The 27,792-nt window shown below is 44.2% G+C and overlaps 1 protein-coding gene across 6 annotated transcripts in view; it reads right to left on the reverse strand.

Annotated features, from left to right (window-relative positions):
* LOC110498199 (echinoderm microtubule-associated protein-like 1) overlaps positions 1-27,792 on the reverse strand; it is a 104,115-nt gene that overhangs the window by 51,834 nt on the left and 24,489 nt on the right. For 2 of the 6 annotated variants that reach the window (XM_036955197.1, XM_036955196.1), the window contains exon 1: positions 18,735-19,288. The exons of 1 other annotated variant lie outside the window; for it this stretch is intronic. In XM_036955197.1, the coding sequence (XP_036811092.1) occupies positions 18,735-18,801 (67 nt within the window). In that variant the 5' untranslated portion in view covers positions 18,802-19,288. Of the gene's footprint in view, positions 1-18,734; positions 19,289-27,792 lie in introns of those variants that run through there. 3 more of the 6 variants (XM_036955200.1, XM_036955198.1, XM_036955201.1) reach the window with 2 other exon arrangements.

Below are 27,792 nucleotides of genomic sequence, written 5' to 3' on the forward strand. Positions count from 1 at the left end.
GAAACACTGGACAGTGCTTTGACATTCCAGGCCAGATACAGTGCATGGGCCTGATCATTTGTCAAGCAGTTGGCTTAGAAGAATGGCACAGAAATGCAACCTTGTTGACAAAACTATCCTTATAGGGGAACAAGAACAGCATAAAAGCTAAGTAAAACTGAGCTAGTAAAACTGAACTAGTATTTGAGGGGAAAGACTGATCCGCCAAAAGCTACTTGAATGCTTTTGAAAATTAATTTCATTGGGCGTTGCAGCATTGCAGTGTTGCGGCATCACTTCAGACCCTGGTTCAATTCCAGGCTGTGTCACCAGCCGTGACCAGGAGTCCCTTAGGGCGGTGCACAATTGGCCCAGCGTCGTCCGGGGGGGGGGCTTTACTTGGCTCATCACTCTCTAGCGACTCCTTGTGGCGGGCCAGGTGCCTGCAGGCTGACCTCGGTCATCAGTTGAACAGTGTTTTCCCCTACACGTTGGTGCGGCTGTCTTCCGGGTTAAGGGAGCGGGTTTTACAGTTTTTCTCAATTGCTAAAACACTAAAACCCATTGGCTGAACAAAGTTCTCAGTTGCCTGGACTCATTTAGCTAATTATGCAGTCTGTTGTCAATACCTTAAACCATTTCACATGGTAAAACACCATTTTCAGATCTCACTTAGACTTTTCAGCAAAACTCTAAACACATTCTCATTCTCAAAACACATTCTGCACTCTAATGCACATGTCATCCATACTGGTAAACACAAGTGGCAACAACCAAATACAAATAGAGAACATATGTCATTGATTGAACACAACCACTCAAAATGGATTTAACCTGTTTCAAATGATGTGACACAACCAATATAAGCCAGTTCAGAGAGCAAACAGGTTGTTGAAGGTGGGAAGGAGAAAGCCTGAGAATGGATAGAAGAAACAATGTGAGAGGACGAGGACGAGTGCGTATGCGAGGTGGGCGACGAGGAGGAAGAGAAGGAGGAGGGCAAGAAAGAGGAAGAGGAGGACGAAGAGGAAGACAAAGAGTGGAAATATCTGATGAAATTTGAGCAACAGTTATAGACCATGTTCTTGTCCATGGACTGACAATGAGGGAAGCAGGACTTAGAGTGCAACCCAATTTGAGCCGATTTTCTGTGTCCACCATAGTAAGGACATTCAGAGAAGAGAACAGGTACAGTATACTACTGTATTTTTGTAATGGCAAATTTACTGTACTACACTATATGCAGCTGTTTCAATAGACATTTGTAAAGTTAATCACTGTATATATTGTACTGCATGAATGTGTTTTGTAACTGCACAACTTTTTGTAGAATTGCAAGGCTGCCACATGCAGGTGGAAGGACAGCTATATTCACTAGGGAGCAAGAGGCCGTTATAGTTGGCATGGTCCTTCAAGATAATGCAATACGACTCAGAGAAATCCAGGAACGAGTGACACAAGACAACACACACTTCCAGGGAATCGACAGTGTGAGCATTTACACAATTGACCGTGTCCTCCATCGTAACAGGATGCGAATGAAACAAGTATACAGAGCACCTTTTGAGCGCAACTCACCAAGGGTGAAAGAACTACGAGCTCAGTATGTGCAAGTAAGTGTACATTCAGAAACATTTACTGTAATCCAGATTGTCTACAGTACTAACACATACTATGTGAATAACATTACTCTTCAGTACATACAATGTATGTGAATCAGAAGCCTAATTGTTCTCTACAGTATAGCACTGTCTCTGTACGACTTACAAAATCCTACATACAGTATATTGTATTTCTACACAGACAATATTTGACTTGGAATCCTTGGACAGACCCCATGAGTTCATCTTTGTCGATGAAGCAGGCTTCAATCTAACAAAGAGGAGAAGGAGAGGCCATGATTGGACAGCGGGCCATTGTTGAAGTCCCTGGTCAACGAGGTGGCAATGTCACAATCTGTGCTGCTATCAGCAACCATGGTGTTCTACATCACCATGTTACACTCGGGCCATATAACACCCAGCACCTTCTAAGATTTATTGCCAATCTAAGAGATATTTTATTTGAGCAGCAGGTTCAAGAGCAGCAAGGTCAAGAGCTAAATGAGAATATCATTCCCACCTATGTGATAGTGTGGGACAATGTCAGTTTCCACTGAGCTGCTCAGGTTAGGGAATTTTTTAACATCAATGGGCAGTTTATGAACTTGTACCTCCCTCCATACTCGCCTTTCCTGAACCCGATTGAGGAGTTTTTCTCCTCTTGGAGATGGAAAGTGTATGATAGACAACCCTACACCAGAGTAAATCTGCTGCAAGCCATGGATTTAGCCTGTGGTGATATAGGTGAGTAATCATGTCAGGGCTGGATATGGCACACAAGAGGCTTCTTCCCCCGTTGCCTCAGTGTAACGGCGGGAGAGTGATGGGTGTGGAGTCAGACGCAGAGAGCAGAAGATAAACGGGAAAAATGCTTTAATGTCCTCTGTAACAGGAACAGGTACAAAATAGGGCGAAGCCCAAAAACACAGGCGCAAACAACAACCCAAAACCACTGTTACAAACACCGGACAGCGAAAACCCAACATCAACTATACACCACTAACAGTACAATAACAACAAGCCCGCACAAACACCAGCGGGCTAAACGAACTTAATTAACACCCATCCCAAAACCCCAACAAGAAACAGGTGAAAACAATTAGACCAAAACAAACGAAAAGGAAAAAGGGATCGGTGGCAGCTAGTAGACCGGCGACGACGACCGCCGAGCGCCACCCGAACAGGAAGGGGAGCCACCTTCGGTAATATTCGTGACACTCAGGAGGGACAATATTGCTTGTGATGTCGACAAAGTGCTCTGGCCTGACCCAGCCCAAAGACAAGAAGAAGCACATTGAGCACATGTTTACTCCTTTGATTTTTGTCCCTTTTAGTATTGTATACTGTAGCACAGTGCATTGTAGGCTGTATACTGTACAATGGACAAATTGTATAGCCCTGAACATTGTTGTAAGGGATCTCGTCCTCCTCTTCTGAGGAGGAGAAGCGAGAAGGATCGTAGGATCAAAACGCAGCGTGGTAAGTGTCCATAATGTTTATTTTAAAACATAAATTGAACACTACGAAATACAAACCAATAAAGGTGAAATTAACGAAACAGTCCTGTGTGGCGACAAACACTGACACGGAAGACAAACACCCACAACCCAAACTGAAACCCAGGCTACCTAAGTATGATTCTCAATCAGGGACAACAATTGTCAGCTGCCTCTGATTGAGAACCATACTAGGCCGAACTCAAAAACCAACATAGAAAAACAAACATAGACTGCCCACCCAACTCACGCCCTGACCATACTAAAACAAATAATAAAATAACAGAACTATGGTCAGAACGTGACAATTGTGCTTTCCATTTATTAACAGTACTGACTGCTCAATAGATTTTGACTGGTTGCAGGTTCATATCAACAAAGAACAAGAATTACAGTATCACAGAGACAAAGGACAAGTTTGTGAGATGCAGGGTACAGTACTGTAAAAATAGGGGTACAAGGAGGAGGAAGAACAGAAAACTAAATTGCAAAGAGCAAAGCAGAGTAGTATTTTCTGATCAATTTTGAGCTACTATGATAGAACATGTTTTCCTTCATGAAAAAGACAATGGCGGAAAGATATGAAAAAATGTTTAGATAAAAAATGTACTTCTCCCTGAGAATTGTATGTTTTGAACAATGTGTTTTCTATTTTTCGGTGTATTGTTTACTGACTGCTTGAGAGTGTATATCATTTTAATCACTTTGTTTATGATTTGAGAGCAGTGTTTGATTTTGAACACAGGTAAAACTGTTTTGAGGCGAATGTTTAATTTTGCAAGAGGAGTCAGAGTTTATGTAAATAGTGCTTGAAGATGAGGTTTTGTGTTTAACGTTTTCGGGAAATGGAGCAAGGTTTCAGAAATTGTGTTTGAGCAATTGAGAAAAACTGTAAGAAGCGTGGTTTGAAGGGTCATGTTTCGGAGGACGCATGACTTGACCTTCGCCTCTCCCAACCCCATTGGGGATTTGTAGCGATGAGGCAAGTTTGTAATCATGAAATTGGGGAGGAAAAGAGGGGGGTAAAAAATAGGTGACAATGAATTTTATTGATCTCATTCTCTTCATTCCCTTAGATGGGATATTGAATGTTTTCTAGATATATTTCTCTGTATACAACCACAAGCTAAGGGGAATTACATCTCATAGCCATCCATCTACTAAACTGGGTTTATTTCCCCTTTCTCCTTGTAATTTCTATTTGTATTTTTTATGGATCCCCATTAGCTGCTGCCAAAGTGTGTGTGTGTGTGTGTGTGTGTGTGTGTGTGTGTGTGTGTGTGTGTGTGTGTGTGTGTGTGTGTGTGTGTGTGTGTGTGTGTGTATGTGCCAATGTTTCTGTTGCTTAACGGGCCCCGCTGTTCCATAAGGTGTTTTTTTTTATCTGTTTTTTAAATTTAATTTTACTGCTTGTGTCAGATACTTGATGTGGAATAGAGTTCCATGTTGTCATGGCTCTATGTAGTACTGTGTGCCTCCCAAAGTCTGTTCTGGACTTGGGGACTGTGAAGAGACCTCTGGCGGCATGTCTTGTGGGGTATGCATGGGTGTCCGAGCTGTGTGCTAGTAGTTTAGACAGACAGCTTGGTGAATTCAACATGAATAAAACTTTCAGCCAGGAGTCATTGACATGCATATTATTAATATAATTAGCTCTCTGTCTACATCCAAGAACCAAGTGCTGTCCTGTTCTGAGCCAATTGCAATTATACTAAGTCCTTTTTTTGTGGCACCTGACCCCACGACTGAACAGTAGTCAAGGTGCGACAAAACTAGGGCCTGTAGGACCTGCCTTGTTGATAGTGTTGTTAAGAAGGTAGAAACTAGGGCCTGTAGGACCTGCCTTGTTGATAGTGTTGTTAAGAAGGTAGAAACTAGGGCCTGTAGGACCTGCCTTGTTGATAGTGTTGTTAAGAAGGTAGAAACTAGGGCCTGTAGGACCTGCCTTGTTGATAGTGCTGTTAAGAAGGTAGAAACTAAGGCCTGTAGGACCTGCCTTGTTGATAATGTTGTTAAGAAGGTAGAAACTAGGGCCTGTAGGACCTGCCTTGTTGATAGTGTTGTTAAGAAGGTAGAAACTAGGGCCTGTAGAACCTGCCTTGTTGATATTGTGTTGTTAAGAAGGTAGAAACTAGGGCCTGTAGGACCTGCCTTGTTGATAGTGCTGTTAAGAAGGTAGAAACTAGGGCCTGTAGGACCTGCCTTGTTGATAGTGTTGTTAAGAAAGTAGAAACTAGGGCCTGTAGGACCTGCCTTGTTGATAGTGTTGTTAAGAAGGTAGAAACTAGGGCCTGTAGGACCTGCCTTGTTGATAGTGTTGTTAAGAAGGTAGAAACTAGGGCCTGTAGGACCTGCCTTGTTGATAGTGTTGTTAAGAAGGTAGAAACTAGGGCCTGTAGGACCTGCCTTGTTGATAGTGTTGTTAAGAAGGTAGAAACTAGGGCCTGTAGGACCTGCCTTGTTGATAGTGCTGTTAAGAAGGCAGAGCATCGCTTTATTATAGACAGACTTCTCCCCATCTTAGCTACCACTGCATCAATATGCTTTGACCATGACAGTTTACAATCTAGTGTTACTCCAAGCAGTTTAGTCATCTCACCTTGCTCAATTTCCACGTTATTCATTACAAGTTTTAGTTAAGGTTTAGGGTTAAATAATAATAAAGGCACTCAACCAATCAGACCACTCAGCTCTGGGAGATACTCTCACCAGCATAAGGTTAAATATATCTGGTAAGATTAGAACCGGGCAATGAAAATATGGCTTTGATTTAGAAGGTGAAGCCAGGACATGTGATGGGGCCCTGGCCTTGGTGTGGGGTAGTACACAAATACAGAGAATTACATGAGAATTAAATAATTGTGCTCACCGATCATACTCATTTCATTCATCCACCGGTCATAATAGTTTCAGTGAAACACACACAACAGTTACTCACTATTTGCATTTTAAATCCAAATATCAGATTGGAATAATCCTGTTAGTTCCAGCTTTAGTTATAAACACACCTTTGTTTCCCGTAGACTTGTGCTGAATACTTTTAACATCAGGGTTGTGTTCATTATTGCATGAAAAGAAAAGGTTTTAAAACAGTTTTCTAGTCCAGGTAGTCACTCTCAGTTTATGATCCCTTGTCCTTGGTCTTTCTGTTGGTGCCTGATGAGGAAAGAGGAGATACCTCCTCGAGGTTAACCAGAGCACTAAAGAGCTTCTACCCCAAAATCCCGCTTCTGGAGGTTTGATGAAGTATGAGCCCTCCTGCTCCCTGTACTGAACTGCAAATGCAGGGGTAGACAATTCCTCCACACAAGCATTCTCTGAGCTGCATTTCATGAGTATGAATATCAGTGGAAGAACGTGATAGAAATGCTATTTTCTATTGGATGTGTGGAAGTGTTGGTTCGAGAGGTGGGGCTACACATCCAATAGAAAATAGCATTTCTATCACGTTCTTCCACTGATATTCATACGCATGAAATGCAGCTCAGAGAATGCTTGTGTGGAGGAGTTGTCTACCCCTGCATGTGTTTCATGACCTCGTTATCTGTCTGTAACTTACACATTCTCTGTGCTAGAGGCTAATACTCCCCCCCCCCCCCCCCCCCCCCCCCCGCCCCCACACACACACACACTCACTCACTCACTCCACTGCTATTTCCACTCTCCCTTCCACAGAAGGGAACATTAGGAGGAAAAAATGTGCCAGCATTATTTACACTATGTATTTCAGACGTACAGATGAAGTCGGAAGTTTACATACACCTTAGCCAAATACATTTCAACTCTTTTTTTCACAATTCCTGACATGTAACCCTTGTAAAAAAAATCCCTGTCTTAGGTCAGTTAGGATCAGAAATTTATTTCAGCTTTTATTTCTTTCATCACATTCCCAGAGGGTCAGAAGTTTACATACACTCAATTAGTATTTGGTAGCATTGCCTTTAAATTGTTTAACTTGGATCAAACGTTTCGGGTAGCCTTCCACAAGCTTCCCACAATAAGTTGGGTGAATTTTGGCCCATTCCTCCTGACAGAGTGGGTGTAACTGAGTCAGGTTTGTAGGCCTGTTCGCTCACACATGCTTTTTTCAGTTCGGCACACAAATATTCTATAGGATTGATGTCAGGGGCTTTGTGATGGCCACTCCAATACCTTGACTTTGTTGTCCTTAAGCCATTTTGCCACAACTTTGGAAATATGCTTGGGGTCATCCGTCCATTTGGAAGACCCATTTGCGACCAAGCTTTAACTTCCTGACTGATGTCTTGAGATGTTGCTTCAATATATCCATATACTTTTCTTGCCTCATGATGCCATCTATTTTCTGAAGTGCATCAGTCCCTCCTGCAACAAAGCACCCCCACAACATGATGTTGCCACCCCCGTGCTTCACGGTTGGGATGGTGTTCTTCAGCTTGCAAGCCTCCCCCTTTTTTCTCCAAACATAATGATGGTCATTATGGTTAACAGTTCTATTTTTGTTTTATCAGACCAGAGGACATTTCTCCAAAAAGTATGATCTTTGTCCCCATGTGCAGTTGCAAACCGTAGTCTGGCTTTTTTATGACGGTTTAGGAGCAGTGGCTTCTTCCTTGCTGAGCGGCCTTTCAGGTTATGTCGATATATAACTCGTTTTACTGTGGATATAGATACTTCTGTACCTGTTTCCTCCAGCATCTTCACAAGGTCCTTTGCTTTTGTTCTGGGATTGATTTGCACTTTTCGCACTAAAGTACATTCATCTCTAGGAGACAGAACACGTCTCCTTCCAATGCGTTATGACGGCTGCGTGGTCCCATGGTGTTTATACTTGCGTACTGTTGTTTGTACAGACGAATGTGGTACCTTTAGGCATTTGGAAATTGCTCCCAAGGATGAACCAGACTTGTGGAGGTCTACAATCTCTTTCTGAGGTCTTGGCTGGTTGATTTAGATTTTCTCATGATGTCAAGCAAAAAGGCACTGAGTTTGAAGGTAGGCATTGAAATACATCCACAGGTAGACCTCCAATTGACTCAAATGATGTCAATTAGCCTATCAGAAGCTTCTAAAACCATGACATCATTTTCTGGAATTTTCCAAGCTGTTTAAAGGCACAGTTAACTTAGTGTATATAAACTTCTGACCCACTGGAATTGTGATACAGTGAATTATAAGTGGAATAATCTGTCTGTAAACAATTGTTGGAAAAATGACTTGTGCCATGCACAAAGTAGATGTCCTAACCGACTTGCCAAAACTATAGTTTGTTAACAAGAAATGTGTGGACTGGTTGAAAAACAGATTTTAATCACTCCAACCTAAGTGTATGTAAACTTCCGACTTCAACTGTATATTTAGCCCATGCCTGACACTGTTCTCTGTGTGTTCCATAGTTATATAAAATATATACTTTTTAACCTTTATTTAACAAGGCAAGTCAGTTAAGAACAAATTCTTATTTTCAATGATGGCCTAGGAACAGTGGGTTAACTGCCTGTTCAGGGGCAGAATGACAGATTTGTACCTTGTCAGCTCAGGGGTTTGAGCTTGCAATCTTCCGGTTACTAGTCCAACGCTCTAACCACTAGGCTACCCTACCGCTCCGCCCCGTGGGTTGATGACACTGTGTTCCATAGTGAATAAGGGTCGTCGTGGGTTGATGACACTGTGTTCCATAGTTAATAAGGGTCGCCGCGGGTTGATGATACTGTGTTCCATAGTGAATAAGGGTCATCGTGGGTTGATGACACTGTGTTCCATAGTTAATAAGGGTCGCCGCGGGTTGATGACACTGTGTTCCATAGTGAATAAGGGTCGTCGTGGGTTGATGACACTGTGTTCCATAGTTAATAAAGGTCGTCGTAGGTTGATGACACTGTGTTCCATAGTGAATAAGGGTCGTTGTGGGTTGATGACACTGTGTTCCATAGTGAATAAGGGTCGTCGTAGGTTGATGACACTGTGGTCCATAGTGAATAAGGGTCGTCGTGGGTTGATGAAACTGTGTTCCATAGTTAATAAGGGTCGTTGTGGGTTGATGACACTGTGTTCCATAGTGAATAAGGGTCGTCGTGGGTTGATGACACTGTGTTCCATAGTGAATAAGGGTCGTCGTGGGTTGATGACACTGTGTTCCATAGTGAATAAGGGTCATCGTAGGTTGATGACACTGTGTTTCATAGTGAATAAGGGTCATCGTAGGTTGATGACACTGTGTTCCATAGTGAATAAGGGTCATCGTGGGTTGATGACACTGTGGTCCATAGTGAATAAGGGTCGTCGTGGGTTGATGACACTGTGTTCCATAGTGAATAAGGGTCGTCGTGGGTTGATGACACTGTGTTCCATAGTGAATAAGGGTCGTCGTGGGTTGATGACATTGTGTTCCATAGTGAATAAGGGTCATCGTGGGTTGATGACACTGTGTTCCATAGTGAATAAGGGTCATCGTGGGTTGATGACACTGTGGTCCATAGTGAATAAGGGTCGTCGTAGGTTGATGACACTGTGTTCCATAGTGAATAAGGGTCATCGTAGGTTGATGACACTGTGTTCCATAGTGAATAAGGGTCATCGTAGGTTGATGACACTGTATTCCATAGTGAATAAGGGTCGTCGTGGGTTGATGACACTGTGTTCCATAGTGAATAAGGGTCGTCGTAGGTTGATGACACTGTGTTCCATAGTGAATAAGGGTCGTCGTGGGTTGATGACACTGTGTTCCATAGTGAATAAGGGTCATCGTAGGTTGATGACACTGTGTTCCATAGTGATTAAGGGTCATCGTAGGTTGATGACACTGTGTTCCATAGTGAATAAGGGTCATCGTAGGTTGATGACACTGTGTTCCATAGTGAATAAGGGTCATCGTAGGTTGATGACACTGTGTTCCATAGTGAATAAGGGTCGTCGTGGGTTGATGACACTGTGGTCCATAGTGAATAAGGGTCGTCGTGGGTTGATGAAACTGTGTTCCATAGTTAATAAGGGTCGTCGTGGGTTGATGACACTGTGTTCCATAGTGAATAAGGGTCGTCGTGGGTTGATGACACTGTGTTCCATAGTGAATAAGGGTCGTCGTGGGTTGATGACACTGTGTTCCATAGTGAATAAGGGTCATCGTAGGTTGATGACACTGTGTTCCATAGTGAATAAGGGTCATCGTAGGTTGATGACACTGTGTTCCATAGTGAATAAGGGTCATCGTGGGTTGATGACACTGTGTTCCATAGTGAATAAGGGTCGTCGTGGGTTGATGACACTGTGTTCCATAGTGAATAAGGGTCGTTGTGGGTTGATGACACTGTGTTCCATAGTGAATAAGGGTCGTCGTGGGTTGATGACACTGTGTTCCATAGTGAATAAGGGTCGTCGTGGGTTGATGACACTGTGTTCCATAGTGAATAAGGGTCATCGTGGGTTGATGACACTGTGGTCCATAGTGAATAAGGGTCATCGTGGGTTGATGACACTGTGTTCCATAGTGAATAAGGGTCGTCGTGGGTTGATGACACTGTGTTCCATAGTGAATAAGGGTCGTCGTGGGTCGATGGAAGAAAAGGCAGAATGCTACGACGAAAGGAAACTCATGGCCATGCTCTCTCTGTGTGTACTGTATGATACACAACATGAAATGACTTGCCCAACGTTTGATGAAACAGCTGTTAACTTGTCCAATGTATCTGTTTTACTGGACACTTACACATTGATGAATTATACTGTTATTACATTTCAATAACGCAGGTAAAGATCTTATGGATTGAATCAGAAAATATCTCACTTTTCCTTCCAGTCCCTCCATGTATTCACGGTGCTGCTTCATGCTACCATGAACCAAGCCCTTTCAGTGAGACTATTATCATCACACTGTGGATAAAGGTACCTGTAGCTGTGTTCATTTCATCATCAAATATAGTGACCAAAATTGTCGTCAAAAACATATTTTTCTGGGGCAATTGACGCAACTATATCTGACTAAACAAACCCAGAAAAAAACTGTAACTAAACAAAATAGATTTTTAATTTATGTTGACTAAAACTGTGACTAAAATCTGGCTACGAAGTGGACTGGACAAGGGTTTTTGGAAAGATTCAGAGGTTTTCAGTGATAAGCACCATTAATATTAGCAGCACAGACGAGCAGGGCTGTTCTGGTAACAGGCAGTGGGAAGGATATGCCACACCCGTCACACACAGCCTGCATCAGCTGGTGAGCTGCGGGGGACAAAGCAATGAGTGTGGGCAGACAGGCTTCGCTCTGGCTCCGCCAATTATACACATCGTGCAGGCGACTCTCTTGCTTCTCCGTAGCTAACCAGTCACCACCAGCCTTCTAGTTAGCTACCATTTGCCTGGTTAAGAAACACAAGCCGCTTTACGAAATGATTAACAATAGCAGCATTAAGTTTAATAATAAAACGATTAGTCTAGCTCTGTTTTTCTCTCCCCAAGTATGGAAAAGTAGGCTGTCTTTTTAAATTGTAGTGTCACTCAACCCTCCCACTTTCTCCACTGCATTTCATAGACAGATTCTGTAACCAATGTAGCCAAGTCTCCTTCTTTTCCTCGGCTTAATTCTAGCCCTTACGGTTCAAAAGATATGACCTATAATACCATTGCTACTTTTTTTCTTCTTTCTATTATCGCGGGCCGATTTAAAACTAGGCTACTTGGGGACCGGACCGTTAAACATTGGTTTAGGCCACACCTTGTTCTGTCATGTTACCTCATTAGCTAGCTATGGCTAACAACCTGGGGACGCGTTCAGCAGGACGCAACGTTTTGGAACGTTCAGATAGAAGAAACATGCCTCTCTGACATGATGAATAAGGAATAATGTCAGCTCTATTCAGGAAATTTCCATTTGCAACATTTGAGAATGTATTTCAACTGAACGTAGCCATGGTAACATTAACAGTAGCCTATATGCAAACATTTGGTGGCAACAGAACGAAAGGAAAAAGGATAGCAAACAATTTATTTCCACTACACTATATCTGACTGGGTAAATAACTTTATTCTGATTTAATGACTCAGACTTGAACACTTGGACCAGGTTTCGAGCACTGGGACTTGGACCAGCCATAGGAACTCGTGACTCAACCATCGGTGACTCGGCCTTCGAGCACAAGGGGACTTGGGACTCGAGATTTAGTGACTAGGAGTCACTAGACGTCACCGGGCGAAACAGTTATTAGCTCCCGTTCAAAGTCTTTAGCCCCAGTTCTACTTCTGGACATCAGTGTCTGGGGAACGGTGATAACAATGTTAATGATGGAGGTGCATCCCATAGTGACGTAGGTGCATCCCATAGTGATGGAGGTGCATCCCATAGTGATGGAGGTACATCCCATAGTGACGTAGGTGCATCCCATAGTGATGGAGGTGCACCATAGTGATGGAGGTGCACCATAGTGATGGAGGTGCATCCCATAGTGATGGAGGTGCATCCCATAGTGACGTAGGTGCATCCCATAGTGACATAGGTGCATCCCATAGTGATGGAGGTGCATCCCATAGTGACGGAGGTGCATCCCATAGTGACGGAGGTGCATCCCATAGTGACATAGGTGCATCCCATAGTGACGTAGGTGCATCCCATAGTGATGGAGGTGCACCATAGTGATGGCGGTGCATCCCATAGTGATGGAGATGCATCCCATAGTTATGGAGGTGCATCCCATAGTGACGGAGGTGCATCCCATAGTGATGGAGGTGCACCATAGTGATGGAGGTACATCCCATAGTGATGGAGGTGCATCCCATAGTGATGGAGGTACATCCCATAGTGATGGAGGTGCACCATAGTGACGGAGGTGCATCCCATAGTGATGGAGGTGCACCATAGTGATGGAGGTACATCCCATAGTGATGGAGGTGCATCCCATAGTGATGGAGGTACATCCCATAGTGATGCAGGTGCATCCCATAGTGATGGAGGTGCACCATAGTGATGGAGGTGCATCCCATAGTGATGGAGGTGCATCCCATAGTGATGGAGGTGCATCACATAGTGATGGAGGTGCATCCCATAGTGATGGAGGTACATCCCAAAGTGATGGAGGTGCATCCCATAGTGATGGAGGTGCACCATAGTGATGGAGGTACATCCCATAGTGACGTAGGTGCATCCCATAGTGATGGAGGTGCACCATAGTGATGGAGGTGCACCATAGTGATGGCGGTGCATCCCATAGTGATGGCGGTGCATCCCATAGTGATGGAGATGCATCCCATAGTTATGGAGGTGCATCCCATAGTGACGGAGGTGCATCCCATAGTGACGGAGGTGCATCCCATAGTGATGGCGGTGCATCCCATAGTGATGGCGGTGCATCCCATAGTGATGGAGGTGCATCCCATAGTGACGTAGGTGCATCCCATAGTGATGGAGGTGCATCCCATAGTGATGGAGGTGCACCATAGTGATGGAGGTGCATCCCATAGTGATGGAGGTACATCCCATAGTGATGGAGGTACATCCCATAGTGATGGAGGTACATCCCATAGTGATGGAGGTACATCCCATACCACTTTGCCAATTATTTTGCTCCACTGCTTCTCTCTCTCAAATGAAAGGGCATTTAGTTGACTAAAATGGCCCACTGCTTTCGTCATTTTGAAAATGACTAGATCAAATCCTTATTCAAAAGACAAAAATGTGACTAAGACTTAATATTTTTGTCAAAACTACTAAGACTAGACTACATTTAAAAAACTTTATTCTGATTTAATGACTCAGACTTGAACACTTGGACCAGGTTTTGAGCACTGGGACTTGGACCAGCCATAGGAACTCGTGACTCAACCATCGGTGACAAGGGGACTTGGGACTCTAGATTTAGTGACTAGGAGTCACTAGACGTCACCGGGCGAAACAGTTATTAGCTCCCGTTCAAAGTCTTTAGCCCCAGTTCTACTTTTGGACATCAGTGTCTGGGGAACGGTGATAACAATGTTAATGATGGAGGTGCATCCCATAGTGACGTAGGTGCATCCCATAGTGATGGAGGTGCACCATAGTGATGGAGGTGCACCATAGTGATGGAGGTGCATCCCATAGTGATGGAGGTGCATCCCATAGTGACGTAGGTGCATCCCATAGTGACATAGGTGCATCCCATAGTGACATAGGTGCATCCCATAGTGATGGAGGTGCATCCCATAGTGACGGAGGTGCATCCCATAGTGACGGAGGTGCATCCCATAGTGACATAGGTGCATCCCATAGTGACGTAGGTGCATCCCATAGTGACGGAGGTGCATCCCATAGTGACGTAGGTGCATCCCATAGTGACATAGGTGCATCCCATAGTGACGTAGGTGCATCCCATAGTGATGGCGGTGCATCCCATAGTGATGGAGATGCATCCCATAGTTATGGAGGTGCATCCCATAGTGACGGAGGTGCATCCCATAGTGACGGAGGTGCATCCCATAGTGATGGAGGTGCATCCCATAGTGATGGAGGTACATCCCATAGTGATGCAGGTGCATCCCATAGTGATGGAGGTGCACCATAGTGATGGAGGTGCATCCCATAGTGATGGAGGTGCATCCCATAGTGATGGAGGTGCATCACATAGTGATGGAGGTGCATCCCATAGTGATGGAGGTACATCCCAAAGTGATGGAGGTGCATCCCATAGTGATGGAGGTGCACCATAGTGATGGAGGTACATCCCATAGTGACGTAGGTGCATCCCATAGTGATGGAGGTGCACCATAGTGATGGAGGTGCACCATAGTGATGGCGGTGCATCCCATAGTGATGGAGGTACATCCCATAGTGATGGAGGTGCATCCCATAGTGATGGAGGTGCACCATAGTGATGGAGGTGCATCCCATAGTGATGGAGGTACATCCCATAGTGATGGAGGTGCATCCCATAGTGATGGAGGTACATCCCATAGTGACGTAGGTGCATCCCATAGTGATGGAGGTGCACCATAGCGATGGAGGTGCACCATAGTGATGGCGGTGCATCCCATAGTGATGGCGGTGCATCCCATAGTGATGGAGGTACATCCCATAGTGATGGAGGTGCATCCCATAGTGATGGAGGTGCACCATAGTGATGGAGGTGCATCCCATAGTGATGGAGGTACATCCCATAGTGATGGAGGTGCATCCCATAGTGATGGAGGTGCATCCCATAGTGATGGAGGTGCATCCCATAGTGATGGAGGTACATCCCAAAGTGATGGAGGTGCATCCCATAGTGATGGAGGTGCACCATAGTGATGGAGGTACATCCCATAGTGACGTAGGTGCATCCCATAGTGATGGAGGTGCACCATAGTGATGGAGGTGCACCATAGTGATGGCGGTGCATCCCATAGTGATGGAGGTACATCCCATAGTGATGGAGGTGCATCCCATAGTGATGGAGGTGCACCATAGTGATGGAGGTGCATCCCATAGTGATGGAGGTACATCCCATAGTGATGGAGGTGCATCCCATAGTGATGGAGGTGCATCCCATAGTGATGGAGGTACATCCCATAGTGACGTAGGTGCATCCCATAGTGATGGCGGTGCATCCCATAGTGATGGCGGTGCATCCCATAGTGATGGAGGTGCATCCCATAGTGACGTAGGTGCATCCCATAGTGATGGAGGTGCATCCCATAGTGATGGAGGTGCACCATAGTGATGGAGGTGCATCCCATAGTGATGGAGGTACATCCCATAGTGATGGAGGTACATCCCATAGTGATGGAGGTACATCCCATAGTGATGGAGGTACATCCCATACCACTTTGCCAATTATTTTGCTCCACTGCTTCTCTCTCTCAAATGAAAGGGCATTTAGTTGACTAAAATGGCCCACTGCTTTCGTCATTTTGAAAATGACTAGATCAAATCCTTATTCAAAAGACAAAAATGTGACTAAGACTTAATATTTTTGTCAAAACTACTAAGACTAGACTACATTTAAAAAAATAGTGCCAAAATTAGCACTGCTAGGTAGCGTACATTGTTTTATAAAAGCAGATGATTCATACATCACATGCCGATCAGACGGTTGCCATTACATAGGTAGTATCATTTCTGAACTGGCAACAGTGAGGGCAGCTACAGCCACTCAGTAGCAACACAAGGCTACAGCTTCAGACAAGACACTCCACAGACCTCGGGAGCAGAGCAGTTTATGACTTCGTATTGTACAACAGAAGCAACATCGCAGAACATTAGCCGTGAACTCATCTCCGAAGAGGAGGAAAATACGGGCGGTTAAATTAGAACATCCTGATGGTGCCTTAACAGCACAAACAGGTTTCTTCAACCCGACCTGCCCTCCACCTTCTGTCTGTCTGTTTTTGTTGGTTTGTTACTAACCCTAATCCCGTTGCATGTGCTTGCATTAATGGCTTTACATAAACCAAAAGGGGGGAGGGAACTGTGCCGCTCTGTTGGTGTGCCAAGTACCGATCTCTTGGCGACATTGGTGACGCTGTGGGTAATGCCAGCACTGCAGGCCCTAGAGGAGAGGGGATGTAGGGCAGTGACAAGGATGTCTAGTGAAATCTGAAGTAACGTCCATCTTGTTGCCAGGGAAAGACAGCGAATTCTCTGGATTTACCAGTTTGTTTTCTATTGGCTGATCATTCATAACAACACTAAGTGAATACGACCAGCTCATCCACTGTCAGTATTAAGTCAGACACCAAGGGATAGTAACAGCAACAACAACAACAAACATCTTTAATCCGTCTTCATTTAAAGGCATTCCTGAGGTGTGGAGGATACATTTGATTTGATTTGATACATTCAATACCGTAGATCGTCTTCTAGAAATACAGTTCTACTGCACTGCTAATGGGGCTAATTTCCCTTAGCAGCCCATCTCCTCAGGACAAAAGCGTGCTTTTGTAGTTTGCCGAGTCGCTGACCCAGTCCCCCTGCCATTATTCTGGTTGGCTGATCACTAACACATGAAGTGTTCAAGAACAAAATGACATCACTTTTACAGGCAGTTCCACAGCTGGCCAGCGCACCATTAGGTGATCTCAGAGCCTCCAGACTACACACTTACCCAATGAGTGTGTAGTTGGAACAATGAGGCCCTCTCGCCTGATATGAACCAAGCCCCCCAGTCAGTATGACAGTCTCAGCGAGAGAACATTGGAAAATCCCTGGCAACAGATTCACAACAGCTTGGCATGTTTCGTCTTCTGGCTTGTAAGAGGGAACAGGACTTTCTGAAGTAATTACCAACTGCGTAAGGCAGTGTTTTGAAGAGCACGCAAGCTTTTCACTTACACAGCAGTATCATGACCCACTACAAAATGTAGAAAATGACAACCACGTCAGACTAGGGTGTGGTTCTGTGCCAATTGGGAGACTTGAGAGCATTCAAAACCCAGAGACTTTAGTCAATATTTTTTGTGTTTGACAACACCGTTATAGGTGATTTTGACTTGACTCTTGTACTTATTCGACCCAATACTTCTGTATGTGTGTGAATTATTAAACACCCTTTAGTGAGAGCAAGTAAACAGTATGTCACATTGCAGTAACTTTTCTTCTTTCAGTCAGATTACAGGATCATTATTAACCGTGTAAAAAGTCAACGTCATCTTCGGAGGAGGAAGCTTTACTTCTGTTGATCCAGCTTGACACCTGTTTTTCAGGTTACCCAGCATGCCTGAGTTACTCTTTGACATGATCAAGTCCTGCACATCACACAGCACACTATCAGTATCATTTCCCAACAATGGTAATTCAGTTCTATAACGTCAACCTTCTATAACTCATTAACCAACCACATCCTTAGATGAGGTTTGAGTATTCTGATTATTTTGCTCCAGGGTTCAGATCTAGGATCAGTTTCCCTATCCAAATCCTAACCTTAGCCATTAGTGGGCGAAATGCAAAATTAAAACAAGACCAGCGTCTAGAGGCAATCTACTCCCTTTGGCTCAGCAGAGCTCTAAGTAAGTATGTCAGACAGTGTCTCCTGTATCTGGGCAGACGTCAGGCTGTGTTGATAAGAGAGATTGATTGGTTGTGACAAAGTGATGTGTCATGCACCTTCACACACTCTACTAATAACCTGCAACCCCAATTCCACTTCCTGTCTCCAGCCATCATCACACTTGAACTGTCCAGTATACGAGCTGATGGCAATCAGCACATCACAACGCTTTATAAGAACACAAGAGCCACAGACCAAACTGAAATGGAAACCAGCGGTGTAAGATCAGACATTTGTTTATATCCCTTATCCTTTTCCTCATCCACATGTTTAGCTTTTTATCCCTGTCGGTTGACATTTTTGCAGAGGGTGTTGACAATCCTTTCGACCCAGATTCTTGGCAGAAACATTTCCTCAGAAGGTTTTGAATGATACGTATATTTTTTTTACGGCTCTGCATGGTTAAACTCTAAATTGTAATATTGTTCCAAGCTATGTCTGAATTTGGTCTATGTTATAGCCTACAATCCCATCTATGTCTTCCACACAAGACATCTTCTTCTCAGCACCAAGGATAAACACTCACTTTCATCAAAGCCTCAAGTGAAGTTTGAGCTCTATTAATAGCCTCACGGCTGCAATAACAGCCCTGCCGGCAGGGACTGCCTCTTCGGGGTTTTAAGTTTAAACAGGCAGTGGTGACATCTCATGTTAAGCACACAGACAGATTGTTGAACAGAAGGAGGTTAGTTTACCGTTACAGAACTGCAGCAGCGAAGAGGTGTCATAGAGGCTGCTGTAGCTGGAGAACCCGTCCTCCATTCTGGACTTCCACCGTGCTCCTCCACTCCCTCCTCTCTTGTTCCCTCTCTCTCCTCCCGCTGAGTTCGCGTTACTTTCGGTTGCTTTCTACCACCGAGGCTCTTCCTCTATTCAACATCCAGTTTTCCCGGGTCAGGCTACCCGTGTCAGTTAACATGGCAGCCCATTCACTATGATTATGTCACGTGAACTCAGACCCTCCTTTTCTTTGAATGGTCCTGAGGACAAACTCCAAAAGATTAGAGGGTGAACGTCCGGGAGAAGTTCAAAACACAGGTTCTTGCTCCTCTTCTCCTCTTCTCCTCTCCCCTCTCTCCTCTCTCCAGTTGCAGCTGTGTGGCGTTAAACCGTGTGCTGATCTCAACAAGAAAAACAGATTTGAGAGGCTTGAGCTGTAAGTGGAGCTCTGGCAGCAGAGACTGTGTGTGTGTGTGTGTGTGTGTGTGTGTGTGTGTGTGTGTGTGTGTGTGTGTGTGTGTGTGTGTGTGTGTGTGTGTGTGTGTGTGTGTGTGAGGGAGGGAGAGAGAGAGAGAGAGAGAGAGAGAGAGAGAGAGAGCGAGAGAGAGAAACTATGTGTGTGTGTGTGTACGAGAGAGAGAGAGAGAGAGAGAGAGAGAGAGAGAGAGAGAGTGTGTTTGTGCGTGTGAGTGTGAGTGTTTGGATAATGCCTTGGACAGAGTTCCCCGGCCCGGCCTTTCACTGACTGTGGACGAGTGAGAGCAGAGGGGGTTGGGCCTCTTTCAAAACACAGATCCTCCCTCTTGCCTAGAGAGGACACAGAGAGTGAGCGAGAGAGAGTGAGCGAGAGAGAGTGAGCGAGAGAGAGTGAGCGAGAGAGAGAGAAAGGAGAGTGAGAGAGAGGGAGAGAGAGAGAGAGAAAGGAGAGGGAAAGAGAGAGAGAGCGAGAGAGAGAGAGAAAGGAGAGTGAAAGAGAGGGAGAGAGAGTGAAAGGAGAGTGAGAGAGAGAGAAAGGAGAGGGAGAGAGAGAGAGAGAAAGGAGAGTGAGAGAGTGAGAGTGAGTGAGAGAGAGAGAGAGAGAGAAAGGAGAGTGAGAGAGAGAGTGAGAGTGAGGGAGAGAGAGAAAGGAGAGCGAGAGAGAGAGGAGAGAGAGAAAGGAGAGTGAGACAGCCTATGATCACCAGAAAGGAATGGAATAAAGGGAAACAAGGAAGAAGCTAGGTGGCAGCTAGTAGAAGGAAATGAGATATAGTAAGTGAGTTGCTGTGTTGTTTTTCAGCTCTTCTAGCCTGCTGTTAGAAACCTTCCTGCCAGAATAATAATCCCAAAAGAGCCAATGATACGAGAGAAACTGAATGGATATTAATAAATATAGAGTAAAGCTCTTTCTCGGTTTCAAAGAGAAGAATCCAAGCGAAGAGAAGAATCCAAGCGAAGAGAGGCATCCAAGAGAAGAGAGGAATCCAAGCGAAGAGAGGAATCCAAGAGGAGAGGAATCCAAGAGAAGAGAGGGATCCAAAAGAAGAGAAGGATCCAAAAGAAGAGAAGAATCGAAAAGAAGAGAGGGATCCAAGAGAAGAGAGGGATCCAAAAGAAGAGAGGGATCCAAAAGAATTGAAGAATACAAGAGAAGAGAGTAATCCAAGAGAAGAGAGGAATTCAAGAGAAGAGAGGAATCCAAGAGAAGAGAGGGATCCAATAGAAGAGAGGGATCCAAGAGAAGAGAAGAATCCAAGAGAAGAGAGGGATCCAAGAGAAGAGAAGAATCCAAGCGAAGAGAAGAATCCAAGAGAAGAGAAGAATCCAAGAGAAGAGAGTAATCCAAGAGAAGAGAGGAATTCAAGAGAAGAGAGGAATCCAAGAGAAGAGAGGGATCCAAAAGAAGAGAGGGATCCAAAAGAATTGAAGAATACAAGAGAAGAGAGTAATCCAAGAGAAGAGAGGAATTCAAGAGAAGAGAGGAATCCAAGAGAAGAGAGGGATCCAATAGAAGAGAGGGATCCAAGAGAAGAGAAGAATCCAAGAGAAGAGAGGGATCCAAGAGAAGAGAAGAATCCAAGCGAAGAGAAGAATCCAAGAGAAGAGAAGAATCCAAGAGAAGAATCCAAGAGAAGAGAGTAATCCAAGAGAAGAGAGGAATTCAAGAGAAGAGAGGAATCCAAGAGAAGAGAGGGATCCAAGAGAAGAGAGGGATCCAATAGAAGAGAGGGATCCAAAAGAAGAGAATAATCCAAAAGAAGAGAGGGATCCAAGAGAAGAGAGGGATCCAAGCGAAGAAAAAAATCCAAGAGAAGAGAGGGATCCAAGAGAAGAGAGGGATCCAAGAGAAGAGAGGGATCCTTAGAAGAAAATAATCCAAGTGAAGAGAAGGATCCAAGAGAAGAGAGGAATCCAAGAGAAGAGAGGAATCCAAGAGAAGAGAGGGATCCAAGAGAAGAGAGGAATCCAAGAGAAGAGAGGGATCCAAGAGAAGAGAAGGATCCAAGAGAAGAGAGGGATCCAAGAGAAGAGAGGGATCCAAGAGAAGAGAGGAATCCAAGAGAAGAGAAGAATCCAAGAGAAGAGAGGGATCCAAGAGAAGAGAGGAATCCAAGAGAAGAGAGGGATCCGTCCATTCAGGAGAAAAAGACCAGAAACAGATGGAAGTGTAACACAGAGAAGAGATGGAGATTCGCTGAGACTAGCAAAGAATAGGGACTTATATTGTAGAAGAGTGTCCCGGTCTACCGGTCAGAGTTCAACGGGTAGATAGAAATAGATGACAAGCGGAACAAGGAATCACATCCGGTCTATTTGTGACATTCCTATCTGCAACGTTCCACAATATTTGGCTCTGGAGGCAGACTGGGTCAGAGAGGGATTTGGTTCACAAAGTCACAAAACAATGTGAAGTCACATCTTCCCACTCCATTTTCCCAAGAAGCTAAACAAGAAGGTGGTTGAATACAATCAGCATTGTTATTATCAGCCTTCTCTGTCTTTTAAAAGCAGACAGTGTATTCATCAAAGAAGATGTAGAGGTGGAGAGAAAGAAGCGAGGGAGGGAGGGAGGGGGGATGGAAAGTGCCTCTACATTTTGACTGGGGATTTTCTGCAGCCGTCAAAGAATAGATAGGGGAGGATGAGAAGGAGGGAAAGGGAGGGAGGGAAGGAGGAGAGGGAGGGAGGGAGGGAGGGAGGGAGGGAGGGAGGGAGGGAGGGAGGGAGGGAGGGAGGGAGGGAGGGAGGGAGGGAGGGAGGGAGGGAGGGAGGGAGGGAGGGAGGGAGAAATACCGTCTTAACCTGGGGCTCCTGACTGCAGCCGTCACGGGGGAAAACCTCTTTCAATTATTCATGCACCTGGCGTGGGATGGAAAGAAAAATATATACATAAAGATGACTGTGACCTATATTTACTTCTCAAACACTCCTCGCACTGTTCTGAAAACAGGAAACAGGGCCCAAAAACATGGATGCAAGAAGAGACAGATTTCAGATCTGTTTCAACCTGAACTGCTTTGTCTCGGAGCACGTTAGCGATTTGTTAGGGGCTTTTCTACTGACCCTAGAACAGACCGGGGCTAGGTATCTCTGGTGGATACTGGTGGTGGAGCGTTCTCTTCTATTTCCCCTCAAGGGATTGCACTGTGCACTCTGTTCTGTTCCACCTAGCTAGTCTACTACACAACAGGATAAAGCCCCTCTTAAGAATTCTATTTTTTGGCAACCTACAGGAGCGAACAAGGCTCCCCTGTGTAGTGTTTGTATATCAACGATGTTGGAGACACTACTGGATCTGTCTGTATCACAAACGTTGTTGCCTTCACTCGGCCATTATTTTCCTTCTGCATCACAATGTGAATGATGGGGGATACCCTTTTGAAAGATGTTTATATGTCTGTTCAAGTTCATATTGATCTGTTTTTCTCCTGGCATAGTGGTATGTCATACAAATTTACACACACACAACAACGAACACGAATGTAGACATATGCCGATGTATAAAACAAAGTGGTGCGTCTTTCCTTTAGATGTCCTCAACTGAAAATCACAATATTGTCTGAGGAAAGCCTTACTGTGGCTAAATTAGAATCCAGTCAGATTAGAGTGTATATTCTATTGTAGCTCCCCAAATCTTTATGAGGGCAGTTCTAGATTAGGGAAGGAGAGGGTGAGGTAATACAATGGTTGGGTGAGGGGAAGTGAGGCAGGGTTATCCCGTGGGTGGCACCTGGAGGAGGGATCTACTCCCCTTCACCCCGTCCCCCTCACCCCACCCCCACCGCCCAATCCGCCACCCTGTCCCCTCATCCTGCCCCCCCGCCCTGTTCCCCCACCCCAACCCCTCACCCACCCTGCCCCCCCCCCCCCACAGCTTTGGAGCAGTATTAGACAGGGCCTGCCAGTCTGCCAGTGGGCCAGGATTAAAGCCACAATCAAAGGTAGATGGCTGTCCGAGAGGATTAATCCCTTTCTCTATGATGTACCTACCATCTGCCTGGAAGCTGATGATCCCAATGTGTTTTTACTAGGGTGCGTCCCAAAACTAAGTCCCCCTAGCCTTAGTCAAACATTGGAGTCAACCTCAATTTGTCCCGTTTGGAGAGATCTGAGGGCACCCAATATGCTCTAAATGGATCGCAGCCAAAACGTCTGTCTTTGTGTAAAGGTTTTTCACCAAGTGTTCCGGTGTTACTGGGGTGTGTCACACAAATTGCCTATTAGTCAATTATTTGGCCAACCCTAGCCTAGGGATGAGGCTAGGTCAACCCCAATGTGTCTGTTGGAGATCTGAGGACACAAATTAAAACAGGAACCAAAATGGTTTTAGTCTGTCTGATGGGCTGAGAGAGAGCCTGAGTAATGAGGGTCAAGGTTCATGAAGGGGTAATCAGCGGTCTGGGCAGCACACTGTCAGAGCCTCAGACTGAAGCTCTATTCCATCTTACACTGGCTCATCTGGCTGTGAGAGCTGGATAGTGTGAACATAATAAGACTGGTGACAGCAGGTCATCACCTCCTTTCCTACTAATGTTCCCATCTGTGGAAGGGAGAGTGGAAATAGCAGTGGAGTGTGTGTGTGTGTGTGTGTGTGTGTGTGTGTGTGTGTGTGTGTGTGTGTGTGTGTGTGTGTGTGTGTGTGTGTGTGTGTGTGTGTGTTTCTCCTGTGTTCAGACCTCTACTAAATGCAGTCTCTTTCTGAAATGACAACCTGCGCCTGCCTGACTCTCACCACCAATGGCTCTTAGCTAACGTCGTCACAGGAAAGCCCTGTTTGCAGTATGACTCACCAAGCAACAGAAACTGTCCATACAAGTAAAATCATCACTCACAGAATTTTTTTTGTGCGGAATATCATCAGGAATAAAATCTTGACCTATAAACCCAGAAGCTACACTATGTGGTGGACTGTTCATGTTAATCAGCAGTACAGTCATTCATGTGTTGTGTTCATCCATCCACAAATCAATATTTTGGTTGTAAAAAAATATATTGTACAATGTCCTTATTCCTTCCTCAATATAATAGGATAGGTGTGAAACTGTCAAACAACATAACCAGCCAGCATCATAACATAACCAGCCAGTATCATTACTAGCCAGTATCATAACATAACTAGCCAGTATCATAACCAGCCAGTATCATAACATAACCAGCCAGTATCATAACATAACTAGCCAGTATCATAACCAGCCAGTATCATAACATAACCAGCCAGTATCATAACCAGCCAGTATCATAACATAACTAGCCAGTATCATAACCAGCCAGTATCATAACATAACCAGTCAGTATCTTAACATAACCAGCCAGTATCTTAACATAACCAGCCAGTATCATAACATAACTAGCCAGTGTCATAACCAGCCAGTATCATAACATAACCAGCCAGAATCATAACATAACCAGCCAGTATCATAACCAGCCAGTATCATAACCAGCCAGTATCATAACATAACCAGCCAGTATCATAACATAACCAGCCAGTATCATAACATAACCAGCCAGTATCATAACATAACCAGCCAGTATCACAACATAACAAGCCAGTATCATAACCAGCCAGTATGATAACATGACCAGCCAGTATCATTACATAACCAGCCAGTATCATAACCAGACAGTATCATGACCAGCCAGTATCATAACCAGCCAGTATCATAATATGACCAGCCAGTATCATTACATAACCAGCCAGTATCATAACATGACCAGCCAGAATCACAACCAGCTAGCATCATAACATGATTAGCCGGCCAGTATCATAACTCGCCAGTATCATAACCAGCCAGTATCATAACATAACCAGCCAGTATCATAACCAGCCAGTATCATAACCAGCCAGTATCATAACATGACCAGCCAGTATCATAACATAACCAGCCAGTATCATAAAACAACCAGCCAGTATCATAACCAGCCAGTATCATAACATAACCTGCCAGTATCATAACATAACCAACCAGTATCATAACATAACCAGCCAGTATCATAACATAACCAGCCAGTATCATAACATAACCAGCCAGTATCATAACATAACCAGACAGTATAATAACTCGCCAGTATCATAACCAGCCAGTATCATAACATAACCAGACAGCATCATAACATAACCAGCCAGTATCATAACATAACCAGCCAGTATCATAGCTCGCCAGTATCATAACCAGCCAGTATCATAACCAGCCAGTATCATAACATAACCAGCCAGTATCATAACATAACCAGCCAGTATCAAAACATAACCAGCCAGTATCATAACTCGCCAGTATCATAACCAGCCAGTATCATAACATAACCAGAGAGTATCATAACATAACCAGCCAGTATCATAGCTCGCCAGTATCATAATCAGCCAGTATCATAACATAACCAGCCAGTAACATAACATAACCAGCCAGTATCATAACCAGCCAGTATCATAACCAGCCAGTATCAATACATAACCAGCCAGTATCTTAACCTAACCAGCCAGTATCATAACATAACCAGCCAGTATCATAACCAGCCAGTATCATAACATAACCAGCCAGTATCATAACATAACCAGCCAGTATCATAACCAGCCAGTATCATAACCAGCCAGTATCATAACATGACCAGCCAGTATCATAACATAACCAGCCAGTATCATAACCAGCCAGTATCATAACATAACCAGCCAGTATCATAACATAACCAGCCAGTATCATAACTCGCCAGTATCATATCATAACCAGCCAGTATCACAACATAACCAGCCAGTATCATACCATAACCAGCCAGTATCATAACATAACCAGCCAGTATCATAACATAACTAGCCAGTATCATAACTCGCCAGTATCATAACCAGCCAGTATCATAACCAGCCAGTATCATAACATGACCAGCCAGTATCATAACATAACCAGCCAGTATCATAACATAACCAGCCAGTATCATAACATAACCAGCCAGGATCATAGCTCGCCAGTATCATAACCAGCCAGTATCATAACATAACCAGCCAGTATCATAACCAGCCAGTATCATAACCAGCCAGTATCAATACATAACCAGCCAGTATCATAACATAACCAGCCAGTATCACAACATAACCAGCCAGTATCATAACATAACCAGCCAGTATCATACCATAGCCAGCCAGTATCATAACATAACCAGCCAGTATCATAACATAACCAGCCAGTATCATAACATAACCAGCCAGTATCATAACATAACCAGCCAGTATCATAACCAGCCAGTATCAATACATAACCAGCCAGTATCATAACATAACCAGCCAGTATCACAACATAACCAGCCAGTATCATACCATAACCAGCCAGTATCATACCATAACCAGCCAGTATCATAACATAACCAGCCAGTATCATAACATAACCAGCCAGTATCATAGCTCGCCAGTATCATAACCAGCCAGTATCATAACATGACCAGCCAGTATCATAACATAACCAGCCAGTATCATAACATAACCAGCCAGTATCATAACATAACCAGCCAGTATCATAACATAACCAGCCAGTATCATAACATAACCAGCCAGTATCATAACATAACCAGCCAGTATCATGACCAGCCAGTATCATAACCAGCCAGGATCATAACCAGCCAGTATCATAACATAACCAGCCAGTATCATAACATAACCACTCAGTATCATAACATAACCACTCAGTATCATAACATAACCAGCCAGTATCACAACATAACCATCCAGTATCATAACATAACCAGCCAGTATCATAACATAACCAGCCAGTATCATAACATAACCAGCCAGTATCATAACATAACCAGCCAGTATCATAACATAACCAGCCAGTATCATAACATAACCAGCCAGTATCATAACATAACCAGCCAGTATCATAACATAACCAGCCAGTATCATAACATAACCAGCCAGTATCATAACTCACCAGTATCATAACAAGCCAGTATCATAACATAATCAGACAGTATCATAACATAACCAGCCAGTATCATAACATAACCAGCCAGTATCATAAACAGCCAGTATCATAACCAGCCAGTGTCAATACATAACCAGCCAGTATCATAACATAACCAGCCAGTATCACAACATAACCAGCCAGTATCATACCATAACCAGCCAGTATCATAACATAACCAGCCAGTATCATAACATAACCAGCCAGTATCATAACCAGCCAGTATCATAACCAGCCAGTATCATAACATAAACAGACAGTATCATAACATAACCAGCCAGTATCATACCAAAACCAGCTAGTATCATAACTATCCAGTATCATAACCAGCCAGTATCATAACCAGCCAGTATCATAACCAGCCAGTATCAATACATAACCAGCCAGTATCATAACATAACCAGCCAGTATCACAACATAACCAGCCAGTATCATACCATAACCAGCCAGTATCATACCATAACCAGCCAGTATCATAACATAACCAGCCAGTATCATAACCAGCCAGTATCATAACCAGCCAGTATCATAACATAACCAGCCGGTATCATAACATAACCAGCCAGTATCATAACTCGCCAGTATCATAACCAGCCAGTATCATAAC

This window comes from Oncorhynchus mykiss, chromosome 19, assembly GCF_013265735.2.
Source record: "Oncorhynchus mykiss isolate Arlee chromosome 19, USDA_OmykA_1.1, whole genome shotgun sequence".
In the NCBI taxonomy this organism is placed as follows: Eukaryota; Metazoa; Chordata; class Actinopteri; order Salmoniformes; family Salmonidae; genus Oncorhynchus; species Oncorhynchus mykiss.